The 23,956-nt window shown below is 38.2% G+C and overlaps 2 protein-coding genes and 1 long non-coding RNA gene across 5 annotated transcripts in view; 1 reads left to right on the plus strand and 2 right to left on the minus strand.

Annotated features, from left to right (window-relative positions):
- Positions 1-259: 259 nt before the first annotated feature.
- Positions 260-6,066, minus strand: LOC117492929. 3 transcript variants are annotated; one of them, XM_034143357.1, is made up of 12 exons: positions 5,083-6,066; positions 4,703-4,993; positions 4,298-4,600; positions 3,910-4,194; positions 3,428-3,718; positions 3,023-3,334; positions 2,635-2,919; positions 2,148-2,471; positions 1,657-1,974; positions 927-1,214; positions 607-755; positions 260-481 (listed from the first exon to the last, which is right to left on the minus strand). In XM_034143357.1, exons 1-12 carry the CDS (start codon positions 5,432-5,434, stop codon positions 473-475), a joined length of 3,207 nt encoding a protein of 1,068 aa, XP_033999248.1. In that variant the 5' UTR covers positions 5,435-6,066; the 3' UTR covers positions 260-472. The 3 variants fall into 3 exon arrangements, with proteins under 3 accessions (XP_033999248.1, XP_033999249.1, XP_033999247.1); XM_034143358.1 differs by having other exon boundaries at positions 3,023-3,325; positions 4,298-4,609; XM_034143356.1 differs by having other exon boundaries at positions 4,298-4,609.
- Positions 6,067-6,167: 101 nt separating this feature from the next.
- The window catches only part of LOC117492937 (immunoglobulin gamma-1 heavy chain-like), a 63,489-nt gene continuing 45,700 nt past the window's right edge, over positions 6,168-23,956 (minus strand). The window contains 7 exon segments of the mRNA XM_034143368.1: positions 6,168-6,193; positions 9,145-9,293; positions 10,639-10,965; positions 11,070-11,438; positions 12,886-13,194; positions 14,236-14,286; positions 23,124-23,138. Of these exon segments, the coding sequence (XP_033999259.1) occupies positions 6,185-6,193; positions 9,145-9,293; positions 10,639-10,965; positions 11,070-11,438; positions 12,886-13,194; positions 14,236-14,286; positions 23,124-23,138 (1,229 nt within the window). The 3' untranslated portion in view covers positions 6,168-6,184.
- The window catches only part of LOC117493033, a 55,361-nt gene continuing 45,287 nt past the window's right edge, over positions 13,883-23,956 (plus strand). The window contains exon 1 of the long non-coding RNA XR_004556925.1: positions 13,883-13,927. This is a non-coding gene — a long non-coding RNA (uncharacterized LOC117493033). The remainder of the gene's footprint in view (positions 13,928-23,956) is intronic.

Consider the following 23,956-nt stretch of genomic DNA (forward strand, 5'->3'; position numbering starts at 1 on the left):
GTGAATGCACCACTGTATCATACCACTAAGTAAGTGCAGTTCAGACCTGTCAGCATCTTAAAAATACTACATAACTCTTGTTTACATAGAGGTGGCCAATCACCACTGCTGCATGTGAAGCCTTGTCTACCTCTAGTGGACAATCTGAGTAACACAGGAGTGTTTGCAATGTGACTCGTGTACTGTATTGTACTGATATGATTGTGTCATGTCATCATTTGAGATTATTTAGATCATAGAGGCAGGTAAGAACAAAGTGTGTTTTTCAAATGTTATTGTTTATTTTAAAAATGCAATAGTGTGTCCACACCAAATACAGAATGAAACGTATAAAGAACAAAAGGAATATAGTATAGAACAGTTTTCTAACAATAGATATTTAAAAATGAAAATCCATGACACTTTAACATTGTATGCCACATGCAATTTAAAAATCCTCAAGAGTCCACATTTGGATCATAAAATGGTATCATCATTTAGTCTGAAAAGAGAAAGCAGAGGGAAGTTGATCTGGTGACTGTTTTGAATCAAAATATAAAAACAGGGAAATTCAAACAGTTACTTTAAATTCCCTCAAACTACTACAGTACATATGTTTTATCTTACCTTAAACATGGTAACAAAGACACCATAGATGAAGGAGATGAGGAATAACGGGAGAAAAGTGAAAGCCAAATACCAGCCTTCAACACCGGTTTCTTGGTTCACATCTGCATGCAGGATGTCATCTAGAAAATTACAGTCCTCCAAGTTGTCTGTGAAATAATTCAAATTAGATTTGTCAGTTAAATGCTGTGGTGTGACACGACAAATACTACATTGACTTGAACACACCGAAAGAGAGAATGTTAAAATATATTATCTTGCAATAGACGGTTGACCTTTTTAATTTGCAACAAAGACATGGATCATAAACAAACTCGCACCTGGTTTTGATGAATTCAGGGATATGCTGGTGTTTGCATGCGTCACCCTGCAGGTGATGTTGGCCCCAGGGAACCAGATGACTTGAGACAGACTAAGGTGGCTTTGGATGCTGAACGTTCCCTTTGGGCCTCTGTGGGGTTCACTAGTGTTGTAGTGCAACAGTTCCCTGGTGTCGTCGAGGAACCAAGTGATGTGTATGGACGCTGGACTGTAGCCAAAGACCAAGCAAACAAGTTCACCAGAGCCCTGGAGAATGGTGGCCGAAGGTTTGCTGTATGTCACTGTGGCTGGAGAAAAGGATCATGACAGTTATTTTTGAATTCATTTGTATTTGGATGATAAAACAATCAAGAAACACCTGTATTTAGAGGGGATATACCATAGTTTCTACTAGAAAATGCTTTAATGTTAAAAAAGCTAATTTTCTTCTGATAATCTCTGGCTACATTTTAGTGCTTATCTCTCTCTCCCCTCCTGTAAAAACAAAGTCTGCTCTGATTGGATGAAATGCTTATAGTCACTTCTTTACCTTTTTGCTTACACTACTGCTACTCTGCAACATTATGAGCAAGCTACGGTGGACAAAAAACAGAAGTCTGTATCTTAGCTTATACAATCAACAGCATTCTGTCATTATGAAAATCCAGGCGTATTGCCCCCCTTTGATCTTAACACATCTCCACTATGATTAAACAACTGCAATTTTACTAAAAGTTATACACGGCTCACCGAAAACATCCTTCATAGTGCTTTCAAAAGGCTTTTCAGATGACTCGTGCGTAACAACACAAGAATACGCAGACTCATTGTCGTCAGTTTTTGAAAGGTTTAGTCTGCTGCTCATTGAATAAGTGCTGCTCCCGGAGTACTTCCATGCAGGACTGTTGGCGTAACGAGTAGAGGGGAGTTCCTGGCCATTCTCTTTCCAGTTCACTATGATGTTGGCCGGGAAAAATCCAGAAACTTCGCAAATTAGTGTGTTGACGTCTGATGTAGACAGTTCAGAGGTAGTCGGTTGTATTATCTTCACTGATGGTTGGTACATGTCTTTAGAAACAGAAATAGAAGGCAAGAGCAAATGGAGAATTATATTATGACCATTTATCATAACAAATCTTGTAGGATTTTTTTATGGAGGGTTCTGATGCATTCTCAAATTATGTTTAGAAACAGCTATAAGCAATCACAACGAATCATATGCTTTTTATGCATAACACTACCTCTGCTTTTGCTTATATGATCCACGTAGCCCTTGTTGGAACATCGGTGCTTTGCCTCACAAGACACATGTTTATATGCATGCCAATCCTCCACCGACACAATCAGGGAGCTCCACAAAGTCTCTGTCCCATTGCTGTGACTCACTGGTGGCTCCTTAAGGGCATTCAGGGAATTATTGTCACCTACTTTCCATTTGACAGAGAAATCACTAAGAGACGGGCCGACCAGAAGACAGGTGATATTCACCCGTCTCTTATTCATAAGCTCCTGGAGTGGTGGTCCCTGAACATACACACCAACTGTCGTAGATGATGCTGGAGTTACTGTAAAAAGGGAACAAGACATTTAAAGGGGGAGAACATGCAACACCAATCAAGTAATAATTGTGGGATAAAGGATTCAATGCCTAACGGATAATTCAAAAAAAGAATTAATATGTTTAATGTACACTTACTGCATGGGTATGATTACTGATTTTCATTTTACCTGAGCAGATGCTGATGTTCTGTCTCACAGTTTTTTCCACAGACTTGTCATAAATTTCACAAGTGAAGACCTTCCCTGTGCTCCACTCTGATTGAGGGATATGAAGCTGACTGGTTACCGCCACACGTCCATCTGCATCCATGCTGATTTCATTAGTTGATGGAAATCTTTGCTGAGACTCAGAAGACCATTTGATTTGTGGGTCGAAGCCCGATCCAGAGCACAAGAGTCTCTTGGGTCCTGATTCTTCACTGGGGGCCAGAAGAAGTTCCACTGATGGCTCCACTGAAAAATGAGATGTATCAATGCACCAATTAAACAATAAGTGAATATTTTAGGTTTAAAACATGTCAACTGTCATCAAGGAAGAAAGTATTACTTCTCTCACCAAAAATATTGCCAGTGGAGTTTGATTCAGAGCTGTTGGAGAAGCCTTGGTTCACTTTGCAGGTGAAACTTGCATTTTGATTCCAGGAACTTTTAGGGACAGAGAAACTTGTACTGATTGAATGGAGGCCTGGGGCTTGAGGAAGATCGACATACTGTTGGCCAGGAATGTCAACACCGTTGGTCTGAAAAGTGACGTACAGGTCATGTGATGAGAGCTTTGTGACGTCACACTTCAGCACAGCACTATTTCCTTCCAGCAAATCCTTTAGAGATCTCCTGATTCCAACCAATGGAGCTGTAACTGCAGGCCCTGGATGATATAGAAGAAAACAAAGCAGGTTATATTGTTTTATGTATTTAGTTGTCAAAGACATCTATTATTCATATAGTATAGTAATCATACCTGCAACATTCACAGTCTTCTCAGTGGATGAGAAGCACTTATGGTCAGCTTTACATGTCAGAAAGACAAGTTGTTTCCATCGACTTGAGGTCAGCGTCACTTCACTGAGAATATGAGTTGTGTTACTCTGCACTGAACTACTTTCTGTCACTTCACCATCCATCAGCCAGGTCACATTGGCTTTAAACATAGTGTGGACCAAACATGTAGCATTCACCGTGGATCCTGCCATCATTACAGTCTTGAAGCTGGGGATCTCCACATGGATGGAGGGAGGGGCACTTGAACAAGCTGATAGGAAACAAGGAAAAAACATTATGATGCAACACCAAAATGCTATACAATGATACCGTTGTAAATACTTTTTTATATTCTAAGACTATACTGACACAATACTTAAACAAAGGTTTTTGAAACACTTTTTGATTGGTCAAATGGTTCGTAGTAGATAGCTGGAGTTGTGAGTCTCCACTTAGTTTTACCTGAGCAGACACTGATGTCCTTTCTCTGAGATTTGTTCAGAGACTTGTCATAAACTTCACAAGTGAAGACCTTCCCTGTGCTCCACTCTGATTGAGGGATATGAAGTTGACTGGTTACCGCCACACGTCCATCTGCATCCATGCTGATTTCATTAGTTGATGGAGATCTTTGCTGAGACTCAGAAGACCATTTGATTTGTGGGTCGAAGCCCGATCCAGAGCACAAGAGTCTCTGGGGTCCTGATTCTTCACTGGGGGCCAGAAGAAGTTCCACTGATGGCTCCACTGAAAAATGAGATGTATCAATGCACCAATTAAACAATAAGTGAATATTTTAGGTTTAAAACATGTCAACTGTCATCAAGGAAGAAAGTATTACTTCTCTCACCAAAAATATTGCCAGTGGAGTTTGATTCAGAGCTGTTGGAGAAGCCTTGGTTCACTTTGCAGGTGAAACTTGCATTTTGATTCCAGGAACTTTTAGGGACAGAGAAACTTGTACTGATTGAATGGAGGCCTGGGGCTTGAGGAAGATTGACATACTGTTGGCCAGGAATGTCAACACCGTTGGTCTGAAAAGTGACGTACAGGTCATGTGATGAGAGCTTTGTGACGTCACACTTCAGCACAGCACTATTTCCTTCCAGCAAATCCTTTAGAGATCTCCTGATTCCAACCAATGGAGCTGTAACTGCAGGCCATGGATGATATAGAAGAAAACAAAGCAGATTATATTGTTTTATGTATTTAGTTGTCAAAGACATCTATTATTCATATAGTATAGTAATCATACCTGCAACATTCACAGTCTTCTCAGTGGATGAGAAGCACTTATGGTCAGCTTTACATGTCAGAAAGACAAGTTGTTTCCATTGACTTGAGGTCAGCGTCACTTCACTGAGAATATGAGTTGTGTTACTCTGCACTGAACTACTTTCTGTCTCTTCACCATCCATCAGCCAGGTCACATTGGCTTCAAACATAGTGTGGACCAAACAGGTAGCGTTCACCGTGGATCCTGCCATCATTACAGTCTTGAAGCTGGGGATCTCCACATGAATGGAGGGAGGGGCACTTGCATGGACTGCAGGAACCAAAAACACATTTGTCTATACATGTTCTCATTAACACTCCTTATTTTTTTCATTGTGCTGTGAAGTAGTATGTACTTACGTTGACAAATACTTGTTGTTTTTATAAATTCCTTATTGTTTTGAACGGACTTGCATGTATAAATTGAGCCACCTGCCCACTCTTTGATATTCGGCACAATCTCGCTGCTTAAACTGAAGGTTTTCTTCACTCCTTCCACACTCTGCAACACCTTCTGGGTACCCACATTACTTAGATGTGCGTTGTCCTGCTTCCACTCCACTTTCAGTCCGTCAGGAAAGTAGCCACTTAGGGTGCAGATGAGTCTGACTGGTGAGGCCCCACATTCACCTTCCCACAAAGGGTGTAGTGTGATATTTGGAGGGACAATCCGCTGCTCTGAGATAGAGAAAATATCCATTACTTGCCTCATTCTAAAAGTTAGCTGTGGACAATTTTCAAATATAAGATGATTTAGTCTTTTATGATATACATACCTTTTTAGTCAAGTTACCAACTGCGTTTTCTCATATCTAAGTGTATTATATTCATATAAGGCTAGGTGGCAGAGTTGTACTTTTACATGGTCTGGTGTCTTACAGTCAGGTGGAGACGAGGCTTGAAGTCTGTTGCACAGATGTTGCAGAATGACAGGGCAGAGTGATCAGGGCAAGCAGCAAGCGGAAGCATTGAGTAACACCCAGGTCCCAAAAAAGTACCAAAATACAGAAGTGAAACACTGCCAAGAGCAACGGTGCATGACAGACACCAGGTGTGAGGTGTGGTTATGCCAGTAGAAGAAACGATGTGCACATTTAAATGTCTCATATCAGTTTTCACATAGATTTTACATGACTTCTCATGACTTTGATAAAGGTTTTAGTTCTCAATTCCATTAATAATAGACTTGAGAACTTACTGACTGTAACAAATACATTTACATTTAGACATTTACATAATGAGTGGACTGTTGATTCCAGGTGCTAGGGAGGTTACGAAAAAATGTCGAGAGCAATGGTTATCTTTAATGAAATATTTATTTTTCAAAAACACACAAAGCTCTTTTAAGAAAAATGATAAAGGACAGTTGTGATAACTTACATGGTACCATGAGTTTATAAGAAAGAAATGTGAAACCCCCCCCCCCTTTTCTTTCTTTTTTTTAAAGAAAGTTCACCTCGTTTCATTTAACCTGAAAAGACAAAAAAAAATGGATTAGAAATAACTAATAATAACTGTATCACTAAATGGTATCAATACTTAGTGTTACAACTGGCTTATGTTGTAGTATGCTGTTCTCATTTCATTCATTAAGATTCATTAATCTATGTGAAACATAATATTCAACACTCAATAAGACACAACTTTAAGTATGATGGTTACCATAGGGTTGACTTAACACCTCTGTAGAAAAGTCTTTAGAACTCTTTACGTAAAAAGGGATTTTTTCTATTTTAAAGTATACTGTAGGATCTGTGTCCGCCCCCTCAACATGCCTACATCATTGATATTGGGACTTGTTCTAAAAACTCTTTAATAATGTATTACTACCTTTTATTAAAAACATTACTATATTTACTATAAAGAAAATATAAATAATGTGAGGTTATCTTTGGCGATACTGTATTAATTCTCAAAAAGACTACACATGTTTTATTTATAGTTCAATGTCCATTTAAGTGTTCGGGTCTCCCGTGACACGTTTCAAGTTAAAATTATACAATAAGTAAGTAAGTAACATTTATTTATAAAGCGCTTTTCACAGCAAAGTCAAGTGCTTGACAAAACATTAAAACATCATAGGAATCATAAAATAATAAATGACCACACAAGTCACGTGTTAAGAAGTGCTAAAAACACAAAAACACAATAATAAGCTCTAGGTTTTTTTATCGGAACAAGGCTTCATGATATCCTCCACAACAGCTATACACACTAGTAGTGTTAATTTCGTCAGCTATTTTTTAATTTAGTTTTAGTCTTAGTCCTGTGTTAAATTTCCTTTTTAGTTTTAGTCATATTTAGTCACCTTCATCCTGTTTTTATTTAGTCAAGATTTAGTCAACTAAAAGTCTGAGCATTTTAGTCTTATTTTAGTCAAAGAAAACTAATTATTTTAGTCTACTTTTTGTCAATGAAAACTGTTGAGTCTTTTTTAGTCATCAGATTATATAGAACATTTCAGTCAAACTAGTCTAGCCAAAACCAATAATTTGTCATTTTAGTCAAACTTATTTCACAATAAGATTATATCTTGTCCTTATTTGATGAAAAACACAGGTTGAATGATTAAGAATGCAGCTTTGCAGAGAGTATCTGGTCAGGTTTGTGGTGTTTTTATCAGCTGTGTTAAGGCTACATTGCTTCCCTTCTGATAAAACAATGCATTCGCTTTTTTTCTCAGCCTCATTGTAGCGAAAATGGGCCCAAATATCACATCGTTTCTTTCTCCCAAGCAGTGGTGGCGTTAGACTTTTTCGTTGTCAGTCATTTTGACGGACAGGATCGTAACATTTCCGTCATAATCCATTATTACCCGTCGAGTGCACCATTTATCACTCACTCGCGCTGACGGGGGGGGTATTCGGTTAACGCGAGTGCGACCACTGCTCCCAAGCCCTGTTGTTGCCATTTTATTTTCTGTTAAATAAGGTTAGTTAGACCATGAGTAGTTAGACCCGAGTCTTCCTGACAGTTCATATTGTGCCGCTGCCCGGTGTAATTCAAATGTACCGCCGCGCGCAGCACAGACACACAGCTGCTGCCAAGCCGCAGCACCGGAAATGGAACTGCTGGGAGAAAAACTGACTTTCAGAAATGTAACGTTATCTTTAATAATATTTCGTCTCCTCATTTTTCGTCAACGAAAGTAAAGAGAGATTTTGGCATAGTTTTTATTTAGTAAACTACATTTTCGTCTCGTCACTTTTCGTCAACGATATTGCATGATGATTTCGTTAGTTATTGTTTACTGCCGTCGGTGTCGTCTCGTCATCGTCTCGTTTTCGTCATGGAAAAAAAGGTCGTTGACGAACATATTTCGACATAGTTTTAGTCAACGAAATTAACACTACACACTACAACACTGATTTTTGACAATTTTAGCCAAGTCTTAAGGTCTCTAAAAAAAATAAGTGTATCATTTGGTGTTCGGGTCTGGGCAGCATTCTTGTGGGTCACTGGGTCAAATTTGGCCCAATCAAGATTCATCTTTGACTTTAGACACCACAGAGGTTACTGTAGTTAATAATATAAAGTTTAAAAAACGTTTTGGGGGGAAATTGTATTCTAATATTAGTCTATTATAGTCAGATAACGTAATGATCCACTGTCTCCACTATAGGGAATATAATGATTGAATTTAATCACATTTTTTACTTAAATATGTGGTGTAATGTGTTTTGGGGCCATACAATACAATTACAACAGGATTGTACGGTTATGAATGCATAATAAGTTAGTTATGATGTCGATAAAACAATATTGGATGATAGTCATTATTTTTGAGTGTTTTGGACTTAGATAATCATGGGTCAAAATTGACCCGCTAACACCATGAACGGTAACAGCTTTCGAACACAACACAAGGGTTAAACTTTGTTTTTATTTAATTTGTTTACCTAAAGAATCCTGGTTGTATTACTCTTAAGCAAAAGTTAATTCCTTTGCTCGGATTGCAAAAAATACTTAGATCAAGTTTAAAGCAGCTGTGAATAATGCAAATGCAGATTCCACGGTTCTGATCGCGTACAATTAGTTTTACTCAGATGTTATGCATATGGCTGGTTGTTCTTTACACTTTAAAAGTTTTTTATAAAATAAGATTAAAATAAATAGTATTGCTTATGTTAATTTATTGAATCATAACCCCTGTATCATGCTGCCTATCTTATTGCCTGATTCTAGCCAATTCACAATATGTACTAACTAAGGCAGTTATGATATGATTACATTAGATATTATCACGTATTCTGACATTTCATTTACAACGTCTATTCACTACATGCACCCTTTGTAACTTCTCATATTAGTGGAGTTTTCGGTCCACCCCTTAGTGTTGTTTGAAGACATCCAACTACTTACTCAGTTGTCTTTTTCTGGCTGAATTCAATCCACATCATTACCTAATTAACTCATTATTACCTTGAAAGCAGTGGTTCCAATGGTGAACAGCAGAGTGATGAGGAAGAGAAAGATGAAGGTGATGGCTGTGCTTTTCATGTCATCTTCTTCTACCTCTGTGCTTCCCTTGTTATCTCCTACCTCCTTGTCAATGATCCTTTGGGAGGAGCCTGGATGTACAGTAATTATTCAGTTAATGCCTGAGACAAACCCAGCTTTAAAACAGTGGCTCATGAGATGATTACCATATCATAATCACTTCCCTCCCTCACTCTTAATAACCTCAGGTCAGTGTGAAACTACAGTTAATCAATGTCAGTCAATCCAAGTTGAACTACAAATTAAAATAATGTAACTGTATACATTATTGTAAGTGTAAAAGGCTGGGCTAAAGGTCCCACTAAAATTGATTATGATAATTAAAGTCATCCTACAATGATCTTGAATTGCTTTTGAAAGACCCCTTTATGTGTCATGACCTGGCTTGTGAATCAGTCAATTCATTATTCGACCATAGAGCTGGAGTTTGGCCGTGAATAACTATTTGTCTTATGTCGGGCTGCAAGACCCAGTAGTAGAAACACACATACACAAAGACAAGTCACACAAACAATGGTAATACTATGTATACCAAACACGATAAACAAATAGATTTTCTTCATTAGATTTCTTTTGAGGTGATGATGTTAAATTTGATCTATTTTAATCACTGCTTAACACACGGATGGCTTAACCTAATGTGTGTTGCATTAGGAGAGCACTGTGACTCCACACTTACAGTATGATAAACATGGAGATATTAAACTAATAAAGACATAAACAACATGCGACATACAACAACTGAGTTGCAAAGAGCTTTTTTTTATTTTGAATCTGCATTAAAACGACAAACACAATGTGATATAACAAGCACAAACATTAAACAACAAACAGCCGAAGACACAGTGACACAGAATCACATCTAATTGCGGGGATTGCACGTATCGGGGATGTTCATGTTGAGGTTGACCAGGTTGGTTCTTTCAAATGTTCTGTGCCCAATGGATCTGACAATGGCTTTAGTTCCTGTTTTGACCATAGACTCATGGTAAACAACACAGCTAAACACAGTGTCATTGTCGTTCCACTGTTTAAGGCTGAGAGTTAACTGGCCATAAGCAGAATAGGATCCCTCGTTTTCTATAGGGCTTGTGGTGGTGTTGTATTGCAAGACTGTTTCCTGATCATCAACAAGCCAAGCCACAAACACATACTTCGGGTAGAAGTCTTTCACTAAGCAAGTCAGGGTCACCGTTTCTTTTTTAGTATGTTCTAGGGGAGGTAGCATAAACACTGATGGACGCTGAGTCGTTCCTCCTGCAAGCATTAGAGAACAATTAGGGCTCTGGCCACAGATAGAAGGCCTAAAGAAGAAAATCCCTGCTACATAATACACAAAGAAATAACACTCATGTTTGATGGCATGACAAAAGGAATTGAAAACAGGTTTTGAACAATTGCCCCATAGATTCTTACCATTAATCCTTTGGTAGGTTGTTTTAAGTGGCTCCATCCAATCGTTATGTTCCACCTTGCAGACAAACTTGGTGCCCTTTATCCATTCTTCATACGTGATGGTAAGTTCAGCATCAAATACTCCCTTACCGCCCTTAAATTTGGTAGTTGGGATGGCACCAGGTATTGGATTTCCAGCCTCGGTCTCCCACGAAATCTTATCCAGAGGTGTTTTGTTAACCTTGACTCGACAATATACCGTTCCTTTGTCTTGTAAAAACATGTCCTCCATTGAGGGTTCGATGATATGTACATCGGCATCTGCTATAGGACAATCTGTGCTGACTTCTTTAAATGAGGAGACAATGAAGAATTATTTAACAGAGATGGCTGCAAAAACATGAAAATTGAACTCTTTGTATACAATTTTGAAAGATAAAGTAGTCATTTACCGATAAGGCCCTCCCCCGGTTTGTCATAACATTTCGTTATGTTGAGCGATCTATTCACGGTACTTGGACCTTTTTCCCCTTTCCCCTCAAACAGACATGTGACAGGGTTCTTCAAAGTCGGGTCATTGGAATCCATCGTGAGGAAACTTGCTGCGCTGTACAGTAAAGTTCCATTCTCGTCCTTTCTTTCCGCAGGAAGAGTTTTCATCTCGTGGATTTGGGTTATGATGTTTTGATTGTTGATTGTCAGCCATTTGATCTCATATTCGGCAGGTGAAAAATCACTGGCCAAGCAGGAGAGGTAAGTCTCATTGTCTCCAGAGGAAGTGGAGGCTAACACTTTAAGAGTTGGAACTCTATATTCCACCTCTGAAAAACAAACATATACACAAATATGTTTGCAGAAGCAGGTAATCATATATATATATGCAGAAGCAAATGTGAACAATGTGCTACAATGCTTATTTTTTTATTATATTCACTTTAAACATATATTATATTTGAGTGTATAACTTTGTTCGTATTTCACATGGTGATTATGCTCTTCCATTTAACACTTACTGTAGCTTGTTAATAAAGACTGCAGAAAAATAAATAAAGTTAATAGTTAAATAAAAGACTTGTATGTAACAAGTAATGCTTGCTTCTGCATATACATTAGATGCTCGGGCAAGCGAACACACAGTTAAAGTTAATAATCAACATCGATAAAAGGGGAAGCAGACAGACATTTGTAAAATGCAGATCGACGGAAAGAAGCAGGACATATAGCAGTTATCTGTTTTTGTAACAGGTGCAGAGGGTGTACAGTAAATTAGAAATGAAAAAAATAGACGTAAGTTAACAGCTGAGCTTTAGCCTTCTCGTTCCACCTCACTGTAAGATTTGGCCGTTATCCCTACTTATTATAAAACTATAAAAATATTTAAGGATACACTATTTCACACACATCATTTTGCAACAATTAATTCGTTTTGCATGCTCTCCTGTGTTAATGTTCCTTTGAAATGACAGATGGGAGTATATCTGTCTTTTTGAACAATTAAACCGCTATTCATTCATTTGACGAATTACAAAATGAGCAGCTCTGTATACTATTATAAAGGTTAAGGTTGAGCTCAGTTTTATTTAACAATGGACCAAAACTAGAGGGCTATTACAGCTTTGTAAACTTTTTCCCCGTTAACTTAAAACACATTTATTCAACATTGCCTTTATTTTACAGTCACCCTTCCTTTGTTTTGAGTATTTACTGACAGGTTGAATTGTTCTTATCATAAGTGTTCCTGCTATTTGCTGCCTCCTTTTTGTTGTTAATTGTTCAATTGTTTATTTGCAATATGCAGGATTTACACTAAGTTGCCATATTTAATAAACTCTCTTGTTTAATAGCTTTTGTGTACAACGCCTTGAAGCACAATTTTTCGTTTCAATATTTGTTAAATTTGTTATTTTTGGAATTTAAATAGTTATCTTACATAAGGTGACCAACTGATTTTATGTTATGTTATCAGTATCTTAAGTATTAGTGACTAGAAGTAGCCTTGTAGCAGTGCACTATAAAGTGTAAAACTTTCTTCGACACTACACTCCCAACCTATTCATTCTGACAATATTCATAAGTTATTATTGCCACACTGCGACAATTTAATTCAATTGAATAAGAACAAATAATTAACATTTATGATAAGCACACTACTAGAATTTAATTTAATAAGAACAAATAATTAACATTGTTGTTCCACCATGAAAACTTATTTGCTAGATTTTTAATCAACTACTAAGACACTTACATTTGACTTAACAAAGGTCTTACCTTGCTTTTTGAAGTCACCCTGCGCAGTTCCCGCTTCATGTGTCACGGTACATGTGAATTCCTTCTTGGCATCCCAGTCCGCTCTACTCACTTGGATTTGACTGACACCCTGATAGTGGTTGTTCTTCTGTATGGGGGGGTACTGAATGAAGTCTGTCAAGGGCAAGCCTACCCCCTTTTCGCTCCATCCGTAGGTCAGAGCAGACGGTGCGAAGCCGGTGGCTAAGCAGCCGAGAGTGACTGTGCCTCCGGTCCCGGAGCCACATTGCATCAGAGGAAACACAGTTGGTCCACTGACAGTGGCAGTGGCTGAAAAAAGAAATAACATACGTGTTAATACAATTACAAATAAATTGTATACAACAGACATTTTCACCAGGCATTAGGTAAAACAGTGATAAGACAATTTAGTTTTAATTAAATGTAACAAAGCACCGTCCTGATTGCGTTATATTTTAAATTATCCATTCACGGATCTTTATGTTCCCCTCTGTCATTCGTCTAGATTTTGATTGTTGGACAACGTTTAACCTACCTCAATTAAATAACTTTTTGAGTTAAATGGATGAACATTTAAAGTCACTAAACATCCATTTCTTAATCTCAAATTTAGCGGTTATGTATGAAATAAGAAAGTATTCTTACCTGATGAAACAGTTACCGTTGTACCCTTTCCCCAGTAATCAAACGCTTCGTAGTAGCACAGTGCTGAATCTACTTAGCTGTTAGTATTATAAGGCTACATCTAATGGCGAGCGGAAAGATTTGACTTCATTTTCTATTAATCACACTATATTATTAAATCCGCTTGCTAACCCAAGCTACAGTTACCGCAAATATCCACCATTGTGTCCTACTGAGAATATCACTGACTGTGTATTCAAAGCTTTATTTTTTAAGTTAGACTTCACATGCTAAAAAATAACTTTACATGATATTGTGCAGTCTGAAAAACAACTTGTTGTAGACTTTAAATGGTACAATTCTTACCTGAGGACACTGTTACCATAGTGCCTTTTCCCCAGTAGTCGAAAGCCCAGTTGTCACAGTCATGAGAGTCAACTGACACTTCTCACAAAAACTCATTACTTTAATGTCCCTTACTTAATGTCACATAATTTGTGTGTTACGGCAGTTACAATCAAGCTCAAATATACACCTGTTGCTAGACTTGCTTTACAACTGAACTAAATCATGTAAAGCTTTTCTCAGATTCTCTATCAGGCTGCAAAGGACTTTTGGCTGTTTTAAAACTGACCAATAGTTGTGACTACATGAAAATGACAATATATATTTTAGTTAGATGATTAGGAATTGAATTCTCTAATTGGAAATATTAAAATGACATACCTGAGCTGACGGTGACCATTGTGCCTTTTCCCCAGTAGTCAAAAGCGTAGTCACAGTTCAACAAGTTATCAACCACTGCATACAAAAACCTGTTCCCTGACAATCTACCCTCTGTTTACCTGGGCTTTTTCAAACAAGGACTCAGAAAAGAGAACTAAACATGATTTTCAACATTTTGAATTGAGTCTATTGATTTTAACACATTTGGCTTACAGTATCCCAGAATTGAATGAATTGCATGGTGTCAGAAATTCCTTTTTTTTTTAACTACCAATTTATTTACGTTGAGATTTAAATATATTAGAGAAAGAAAAATAAGGAGTGCCTTACCTGATGTGACTGTAACCATTGTGCCTTTACCCCAGTAGTCAAAAGCACCGTAGCACAGTGTAATGTGTCAACACATCTAACGTACAAAAATGAGCGCCTTAAAGATGCATTTGGTGCCCCCGAATCTAAATATGATATATTCAATTGAGTAATTATTACATTTTCAATATAAAGACCATAAAAGCTTTTGTTACCTGTTGTGACGGTCACCATTGTTCCTTTTCCCCAGTAGTCAAAGTAGTCGTCACAGTGATATGTTTCAATAGATCTTAGTACAAAAATATTTTATAGCTACTATTATCTAATAAATGACGGTACCTATTCAGTAAATTACTTTATACCTAACATTCACCGTGATATTGTTTTTGCTACAGATTAATGTTATTTATGAGCAGAGTTAGAATATAGAAAAATGCAACAATAAACCTGAAAGAAATTGAATTGTCTTCACTTGATATATATTAAATTATTACTCACCAGAAGTCACTGCGACTTGTGTTCCTTTCCCCCAGTAGTCAAAGTATCCGTCACAGTGATATATTACAATCTGCTTCTAATACAAATACTTCAAATGATATTAAACCAAGAAAAGCATTCATGTTAGTCTCAACTGATGAAGCAATGCCCACTGTACTATTTATTAACCACTTCCCTTGAGATATGCATTTCCTGTGGTCTGGGTTATATAAAATTATGTGTGTTTTGCCAACGGTTAGTGAACACTTCCTCTTTATCAGACCCTCCAGCTCCTGAAGCAATGGTTATAGAGCTTGTCCACATTTTCACAATTGAAGTTTAAAAATGTGTATTCGTTGTAACTTGATCTATTATAAACACAGACTTACTGTCCGTCTTAAAGATATCTTGTGTTTTAGTCCAATAACTAGCTTACAAGCCTTGTGTACATGTTAGTGTTTAACATTTTACACATGTAAGGATTGCATTTCTAACCTTCCATGCAGTGAGTGTTTATTTTCACTGAAACATTCAACGTTTCAAGTCACATTATTATCAGGTTTAATTTGATCAAAGCAAAATAGAGATGTTTAATTGTAAGTCCATACTCCTAATTTTGATAGTGTACTGGCTGGAAGGTGAAGAATTAAAAAAATACACACTTAATGTAAACGGTTACAGCTAAACTGAGAAATGTATGATGTCATTTGAGAAAATGCGTTTAGGAGGTTAAAAGCGGGTTCCAACATTGTGTTCACAGGATGCTTGGTGTACTATTTGAGTAAAAAGTTATTTTATTCAATCTCATAATACAATTCCAATGGTGGTGTTTACTTCATGGTTACGCTTTAATATGACATTCATGTTTACTTATGTCAATGTGTTGTTCAATCTGAAGCAATAATCTAGAGGTAAATAGTGTTGGGGAAATATTTTCCAAGGCCCATAACTTTGACCCAGTTTATCAGTTCATACTGTCCTGACTGAGCACACGCACCTGTAACCTTGGCTGCTTTGCTCTCAGTGTTTTGTCTCCCTGTTCCTGCCTGTTGGCGTCAGCTGATAGAGGTGTTATGCACAATGTTGATTATTCTCTCTGAACTAGCTAAATACATGGGTCTGGGGTAGAGTTCTTCAGAATTGACATGGCAACTCTACCGTGAAGTCAGAACCTCTGACCCTTTGACTTGTTTTGTGAATTCTCCGGCCGAAGCTCCTAAATAAACCATCAGTGTTTGACATCAAAGCTCCAGCTCTCCCCGTGTCTCCTTCCTGAGTCGGTGACTCCTCCTGCATTGCTACACAGAAGTTTCCCCCACAAATAGTCGTTCCTCCACTTTTCAATTCCGTTTTTCTAAAGTTGCAGTTGTATGACGACAGACACAGAAAAGTTGTAGTGTATGTATCTGTACTGACACACACAGTTGGGTCTTTATGAGAGTTTTAAACGTTTAAACCTTAAAGCACTAAATACCTAATCTTTTATCATTAAAATTGCCACACCCATCTTAAAGCTGCATTAACATGAAAAGCGGCAAAAGGTCTCGGCGCGGACGTTGCCGTTTTGTTTCTATGGGAAATGTGGTGCTCGACATTGTCAAATTATGTTGACTTTGTTCACTGACCTTTTTATGTGCAACCAATCAGATGACAGCTGTGCTAAGCGGCGCGAACCCCGGGAGGTAACTGTAGAAATTAAATGTGAATGCAGCTTTACGCAAAAGGCAATGAGTAGTTCTATAGTGCACAAGTAGCCAATTTAAACAAGTATTCTAGAACTTATCAAAACAAAACACAGAGCCTCAAGAGAGTTAAGCTTAGTTTTTGAAAACTTAACATTAGGCCACACTTTGTCCCAGACCTACATATGCAGGAACTTGTGAGGTGGGTTGCAGATCTTTGATTTAGTGTTTGTTCTAAGCCACAGTGGCGGTGTGGTCCTATGGATGGCAATAATGGTCTGTTGTTCCGTTGGTCCACCACTTTTTGTCCTGACAACTTGTCAGTCATTGAATGGATTTTTGACCTGACATCCACAGTCCCAAGACTATCAATCCTACTTCATTTTGTGTTCCCCCAACCTTTCTTCTACAGTCTAGCTTCGACATACACTATATAGACAAAAGTATTGGGCCACATGCACTTTACACCTACAGGAGCTTTATGACATCCCATTCCAAATTCTTAGGAATCCCCTTTGCAGCTATAACAGCTTCCACTCTTCTGGGAAGGCTTTCTACAAGATTTTGGACTGTCTCCGTGGGAATTTTTGCCCATTCATCGAGAAGAGCATTTGTGAAGTCAGACACTGATGTTGAACGAGAGGACCTGGCTCTCCGTTCTAGTTCTTCCCAAAGGTGTTTAATGGGGTTGAGGTCAGGGCTCTGTGCGAGTCAGTCAAATTATTCCACACCAAACTCATCCAACCATGCCTTAATGCAGTGGTTCTCAAACCTTTTCTGTCAGGCCCCCCCTTTGGAGAAAATAAAAAGTCGGGCCCCCCAACACAAGTCAGGCTCAGTGGTGGCTCCAGAGATTTATTTTGGCGGTGCTGTGGGGTAGCTTGACGTTTCATAGAGGGTGCTCAAACATTTAGGGTTTCCCATTAATGTACCGGTCGCTACAGTGGAATTTTCTACTGCAACACTCCCCACGCATATACACAGTGTACCCGCGACCAGGGGCGGACTGGCCATCGGGACGTTCGGGACGAATCCCGATGGGCCGGTACTGAAGTGGGCCGGTCGGACGATGTGGGCCGCTCGGATAAGTCACTAGCCCCCCCCCCCCCCCGTTGATAATTTACCGAGGTGGGCCGGCGGTACTGAAGTGGGCCGGTCGAGAGTCCCGGGCTGATTTGTAGTCCCAGTCCGCCCCTGCCCGCGACTGTTACATCAGCTCGATAATCAGCTCACGGCATATAGATGTAAGCAGGGGTAAAGTGGAAGATTTATTTTTAAATATTGAAGTTATATGCATCAATCTGGTGCACTTTGAGAGCAAAATGAAGAGATCTATGGATACCTCTCTCAACACCCATATGAAACAGAACTGTAAACAGATTAACTTTTTCTTTATGGATATTTTACAAATCACCCTTTTAAACTTTATTCTTTTTTTACTGTCATATAGTATTTCATACCTGTTTTTCATTTATTCTCTTATTTTTTTATAACTATAATGATCTAAACGTGTGCCTCGGAAATAATTGTTTACATTAATGGTGACCAAAACATTTGAGACCCACTGAGATAACACTGAGAGAGTCCTTTAGCTCACTGAGTCTCTCAGTCTGACAGGAGAGGACTCTCCTCCACTTTGTTGTTGAAAAAACTCCTTATATCCGTTAGCGTAGCTCGCTAGCACCAGAAGCTAACAACAACGATCTCCGGTACCGGTGCGCTCTCTCTCTCTCGCGCGCGCACGCACACAAAATGGCTCGTTACACACACACACACAGAGCCGAGCTTTAATGAAACACAGAGACCCAGACGTAATAGTACTGTATCATATTATTTTTTTAAATCTTTTTTTTTTTTTTTTTAATAACCATTTTTCCTCCTGGTCTCTCGCGCCCCCCCTGTCATGCCTCTGCGCCCCCCACTTTGGGAACCACTGCCTTAATGGACCTTGCTTTGGGCACAGTCATGCCAGTTTCCACTGCTCCAGAGTCCAGTGGTGCTTTACACCAATCCATCCAACGCTTGGATTTGTGCTTGGAGATGTAAGGCTTGCATGCAGTTGCTCGGCCATGACAACCCATGCCATGAAGCTCCCGGCGCACAGTTTTGGTGCTGATATTAATGCCAGAGCTGGTTTGGAACTTTACGCAGTATGCGCCTCAGCACTCGGCGACCCCTCTCTGTAACTTTACGTGGTCTTACACTTCGTTGCTGCGTTGCTTTGGTTCCTAAACGTTTTCACTTTACAAAAATACCTCTTACAGTTGATCGTAGAATATCAAGGAGAGAAGACATTTCACGAACTGACTTGTTGCAACGGTGGCATCCTATTACAGAACCATGTTTGAATTCAGTGAGCTCTTTAGAACGACCCATTCTTTTACAAATGTTTGTAAAGGCAGACTGCATGGCTAGGTGCTTGATTTTATACACCTGTGGCAATGGGAGTGAATGAAACAGAATTCAATGATTAAGACGAGTGTCCTAATACTTTTTTGTATATAGTGTGCGATTGATATTATGGTTTTGAGTGGCTTTGTCTTTATATATTCTTTTTGATCTCTGGTGAATTGTAAAGATTTTTGTTGATCGACATGTCATCTACCTGGTCAAAGTTCCTATTTTTTCTACTTTTTTTGACGAAATATTTGCAAACATACTGTACCATGCCCTCGGACAAATATCTACATTCTGAGCCATAGATGTCCCCATTGGCACTCTGTCAGTGTCCCCAGAATAATGTTGCCATTAACAGTGTGTATCCCATATTATATTAAAGGTCCCCTATCATACTGTTTTTCATCAATATATTATAGGTCTCAGATATATACACAACATGTCTCTGAAGTGTTTGGCTCCAAACACCCAACAGATCATTGTAGCATCCCATAAACCCCTCTGTTTCAGCCCTGTTTCAAAAGTGCTGATTCTCTGTTTATTACTTTAGATGAAAATAAGGAGCCACTCCCCACGCCCCTCAGAGAGATATTTGGTTAAAAAGAACACAATGGTGCTCTAGGAGGAGATTCAGGTGATAAGGTGGGGGGGGGGGTTACCTTGGTTAGTTATTGGTTAATGGTTACACACAGGGCCGCCGTGGGGCCTCACCTCGTGGAGGGGGGCCTCACCTCGTGGAGGGGGCCTCACGGAGGGGCCCTAATCTTGCGGAGGGAGCCTCATCTGAAGCGCAAATGCGCGCACCTTTATGCGCTTATGTGGCGCAATAGTGTAAGCGCGCCACAGGCTCCGGCGCTCGCAGTTCACACGCGTCCTCACTAGTAGTCCTGTAGCTAACGTCACCGAGACATTTCTTCCCACAAAAAGGGGCTGATTCCTTGATGCTGCTCTGGTCTGTACTAACCTTATCTTACCTAGTTAGACTAAATTGCATGAAATCCTAAAACCATTCAAATGTTTTTAAATGTTTATTCTGTGATAGACAAAGTCACAAAGTCTAAATACTAAGTAAGTAAATGAATACTAATAAGTAAATACTTTTCAACGGTACTGGCTAAGACAAATGTTATCTATTAGAATGGAATTGCTTGATTCAATAATTATTTTAATCTTGAAAACATAAAACACACAATTTTTCTGGCATGCTTTTGCGTTAAGTATTATCATGTCTTGTCAGGGCTGGTTTCTGAGCCCTTGGCTTTCAGTCTAAACGTTCAGTTTGTTGACTGGATGAGGAAACACCTGCTGTGGTAAATGTTTCCTCTGTGTTACATAAATATTAACCAGCAAGGAAGTCCAAAAAGTACCCACATTTTCATTTCTCTTTTGATAGTGTCTGTTACTTAGTCTAACTGTTTTGAGTGTATGTGTGTGTTTGTATAGAACATTTAAAGTTATGGGTAGCAGTTAGCAGTTCATTTTCTCATCAAATACATGTTAGATCCTTGCGTTGTGACCATTCATCAAGTTAAAAACATACTTTAAACTGTAATTTGTAAGTAGGCCCACCTTTTTCCTCTTTTAGTTTTTCAGTATGTGAAATATATAATTGTTGATATCATTATTGCTGTTGCTGCATACCTAGTGCCACATATATGTGGCATATACAAAAACCTTTGCATTATTTGTTGCATGGTTAATATTCTGTCTGCAACCAAACACCACTAAGACATATAGTAATTGATCTATATTAAGATTATGGACAAATTACATTCACACGCTTCTGATGAGAGTGATGAATGGTGTTTTGGGATTTTGAAAAATATGATATGATGGCAAGACAAAAACAGCTTTTCTGGGGTTTGTGGGTTTCTAAGGTTTTAGGCATAGTGACTCTGGGCCTCCGTTCAGTTTAGGACAGGTTTTTGTATTGCCATATAGCACTGTGCCCCCCCCGTTCCACACAGTGCCACATACTCGTACAAAAACCTGACAGTGTGTGTGGTCAATGTTTTGTACTCGGCAGGAGTATTCACAATATTTCAGCACTCCTTTTTTTTAACTATGAAATCATACAATATATTTATATTATTTTTGTCATTTTACACTTGGAAACCTAATAACTTTTTTATTACCACAATCCTCTGGGTGTCACTTTATCAGTTTTAAGCTCTTAAACCACCATTTTTATTGTCAGTATTTAATTATTTATCATTACAACTCAACCACAACAACTTATATCATGTTGAGACTTAATGAGCATTAATGGGACGTAAGTGCAATATAACATATGACTACTAATATATTTGTAGATTAGACTATTCCTTACTTTTAACTTTCTTTTGCAATTGAATATATTTGTATTTTATATTTTTATATTTTCTGTTTTCGTATGGTTTGTATTAGTGCTGGGAGGTATACCGTTTCATACCTAATACCGTGAACTTTATACCGTATGATGTGAATTTTTCATATACCGCAATACCGTTGCAGTGTTACAAAATGTGTAATGTCTGAGATGTCTCAATTCTCAACAAGCTTTACCAAAGCCTTAATGTCGCCTCACTAGTCTGTAGATAATGTTCAGCTTTGGTGCCTTTATGACGTTCATAGTGTAGCCATTTTGACTGTTAAATAAAGTGTGTTAAAGTCTCTATATTGAGGGATAATAGTGCAGTGCCAGCCAAGTTGCACTAGTTATATTTGTTTAAATACTTGAATATTGTCTGTGTAGTGTACCTTGGCTTGAAGCGAGGTTTATTACGTTGCACTTTCTTCTTTTATTTTGAACCTCTGTTTGAAGGTCAATCATAATTCAAATGTGCAGTTTCAGGGAAGGGGGGATTTGTTTACATTTTCAAACAGTGCTTTTCTTGTTAGTAGTTATGTTGTTATGTGGTACGCAAAGTTTGCACAATAAAATGGTTTACATTTTGCAGCTGTTTCATGCATTTTGATTCCTTCACCAAATAAGACTCATGAGGGCCACCACTGATCAGGTGTGTTTGTGTGTGGCCAACACTTATAAATGTAAATACATTTCCACTCATTGAAAAATAAATAAATGCCATGATACACTGTGATACCGTTCTAGTTTGGAAAAATACTGAGAGTTTTTTGTCATATCGCCCAGCCCTAGTTTGTATTAGCAACTACTGCACAGCAATTTCCCTCTGGATAACACAAAATAGTGTCTTATCTTAATCTTTTCTTAAGCATCTTTACTCATCTTAAGAGTTTATTTTGTACAAATACAGGCATCAGAAAGCACTCCGACCTTCTGAGCCGTCTTTTGTATCATCAGCATCATACACAGCATTCCCTTCAGTCAGTAGAAATAGGTTTTTGTCACACAATGTATCACTGTGGGAGCTGCTATATAGAGCACTGTGATACAACTCCATACAAAAACTCCACCCAGTACACTGACTGACATGACAACACACACATGTTGCTCTGTGTTTGTAATCTTATAATCTAATCTTGTAAAAGGAACCATCAGAGCAATAGTTTTTTAATATCACCTTGCTTTAGATTCAAGGGATTTGGGGGGATTACCTGATCTTCTCTTTCTTGACGCACAGTGATATTGAGTATTTTAGTTCAGGTTTTTGTATTGCCCAATATCACTGTGGTGCCCATTCGATCCACAGTGCTACATGCTCATACAAAAACCCTTGCTTGATACAGTGCATTGTATTTCTCTCCCTTTTTTTTCCAATATCTGCTTTTATCTTTTTTTTTTGCTTTCTCTTTTGCTGTTATTTATGTACATTTAAACATCAAAGCAAATTCCTTTTATCATCCTTACCAAATTCTGGCTCGTTTTTTGTAAGGTAATTTATAAGCCAATGTTGCCTAACAAAATCCTATGTAATTGATCACATTATTTTCAATTATCATACATCTGTGCTTTTCATGAGGAGGTTATGTAGGTCAAATATCTCACCTCCTGGTCTCCTTATTATCGCCACATGTCCTCCAGTGGAAATAGGTTTTTGTCACACAATGTATCACTGTGGGAGCTGCTAGATCGAGCACTGTGATACAACTCCATACAAAAACTCCACCCAGTACACTGACTGACATGACAACACACACATGTTGCTCTGTGTTTGTAATCTTATAATCTAATCTTGTAAAAGGAACCATCAGTGCAATAGTTTTCTAATATTTTCTTTTCTTCATCTGTCGTGTTGCATATACACCTGAACAATGGCTTTACATTATGGGAATGGTGCTAACAAAAGTGTGTAATATCCTCCTAAATTAAATGAGAAGCAGAATTACTCAAGCATGTAAGATCAAAAGGCTCTGACAGGATTATTCATATTTCAAACTGGGATATTTTATTCAGGCATGGTGTCCAAAGTGTGGGTTAACCCAGCAGAAAGGTGTTATTAACACTGTATGTTGGTAGGTCAAGCTTTTTTCTGAGGTGTTTCCTGTTTTCTCATGTTCAAACAAAAACATATATTTAACATAATTCCTCATATATTTAATTTAAACTGCCACTTGTACATTTAATATCACCTTGCTTTAGATTCAAGGGATTTGGGGGGATTACCTGATCTTCTCTTTCTTGAGGCACAGTGATATTGAGTATTTTAGTTACAGGGTTTGTAAGGGTCATTAAAAACCTGGAAAAGTCATGGAAATTTAACTAAAGTTGCATCAAATATAATTAGAATTTGATCTAATCGCCGAAATAGTAATACTATAATGATAATAAACACTGTATCGTATAGTAATGAAACGTAAAATGGCATTTAACTGTCGAGGTATGTTGCTGGTGAGATTTTTATAATCACGCCCTCTAGTCTACAGTTGCTTTAGCCCGTAGAAGCTAGTAAGCC

Source organism: Trematomus bernacchii, unplaced genomic scaffold (genome assembly GCF_902827165.1).
Source record: "Trematomus bernacchii unplaced genomic scaffold, fTreBer1.1, whole genome shotgun sequence".
NCBI lineage: Eukaryota > Metazoa > Chordata > Actinopteri > Perciformes > Nototheniidae > Trematomus > Trematomus bernacchii.

Bases quoted from the DNA above. Each gene is read 5' to 3' on its own strand.
- LOC117492929 (XM_034143356.1), bottom strand. From the start codon at position 5,434: ATGAGGCAAGTAATGGATATTTTCTCTATCTCAGAGCAGCGGATTGTC. The intron at 4,610-4,702 runs GTATGATTACTA...TATATCATCCAT, and splicing joins GAAGACTGTGAATGTTGCAG to GGCCTGCAGTTACAGCTCCA. The intron at 3,335-3,427 runs GTATGATTACTA...TATATCATCCAG, and splicing joins GAAGACTGTGAATGTTGCAG to GGCCTGCAGTTACAGCTCCA.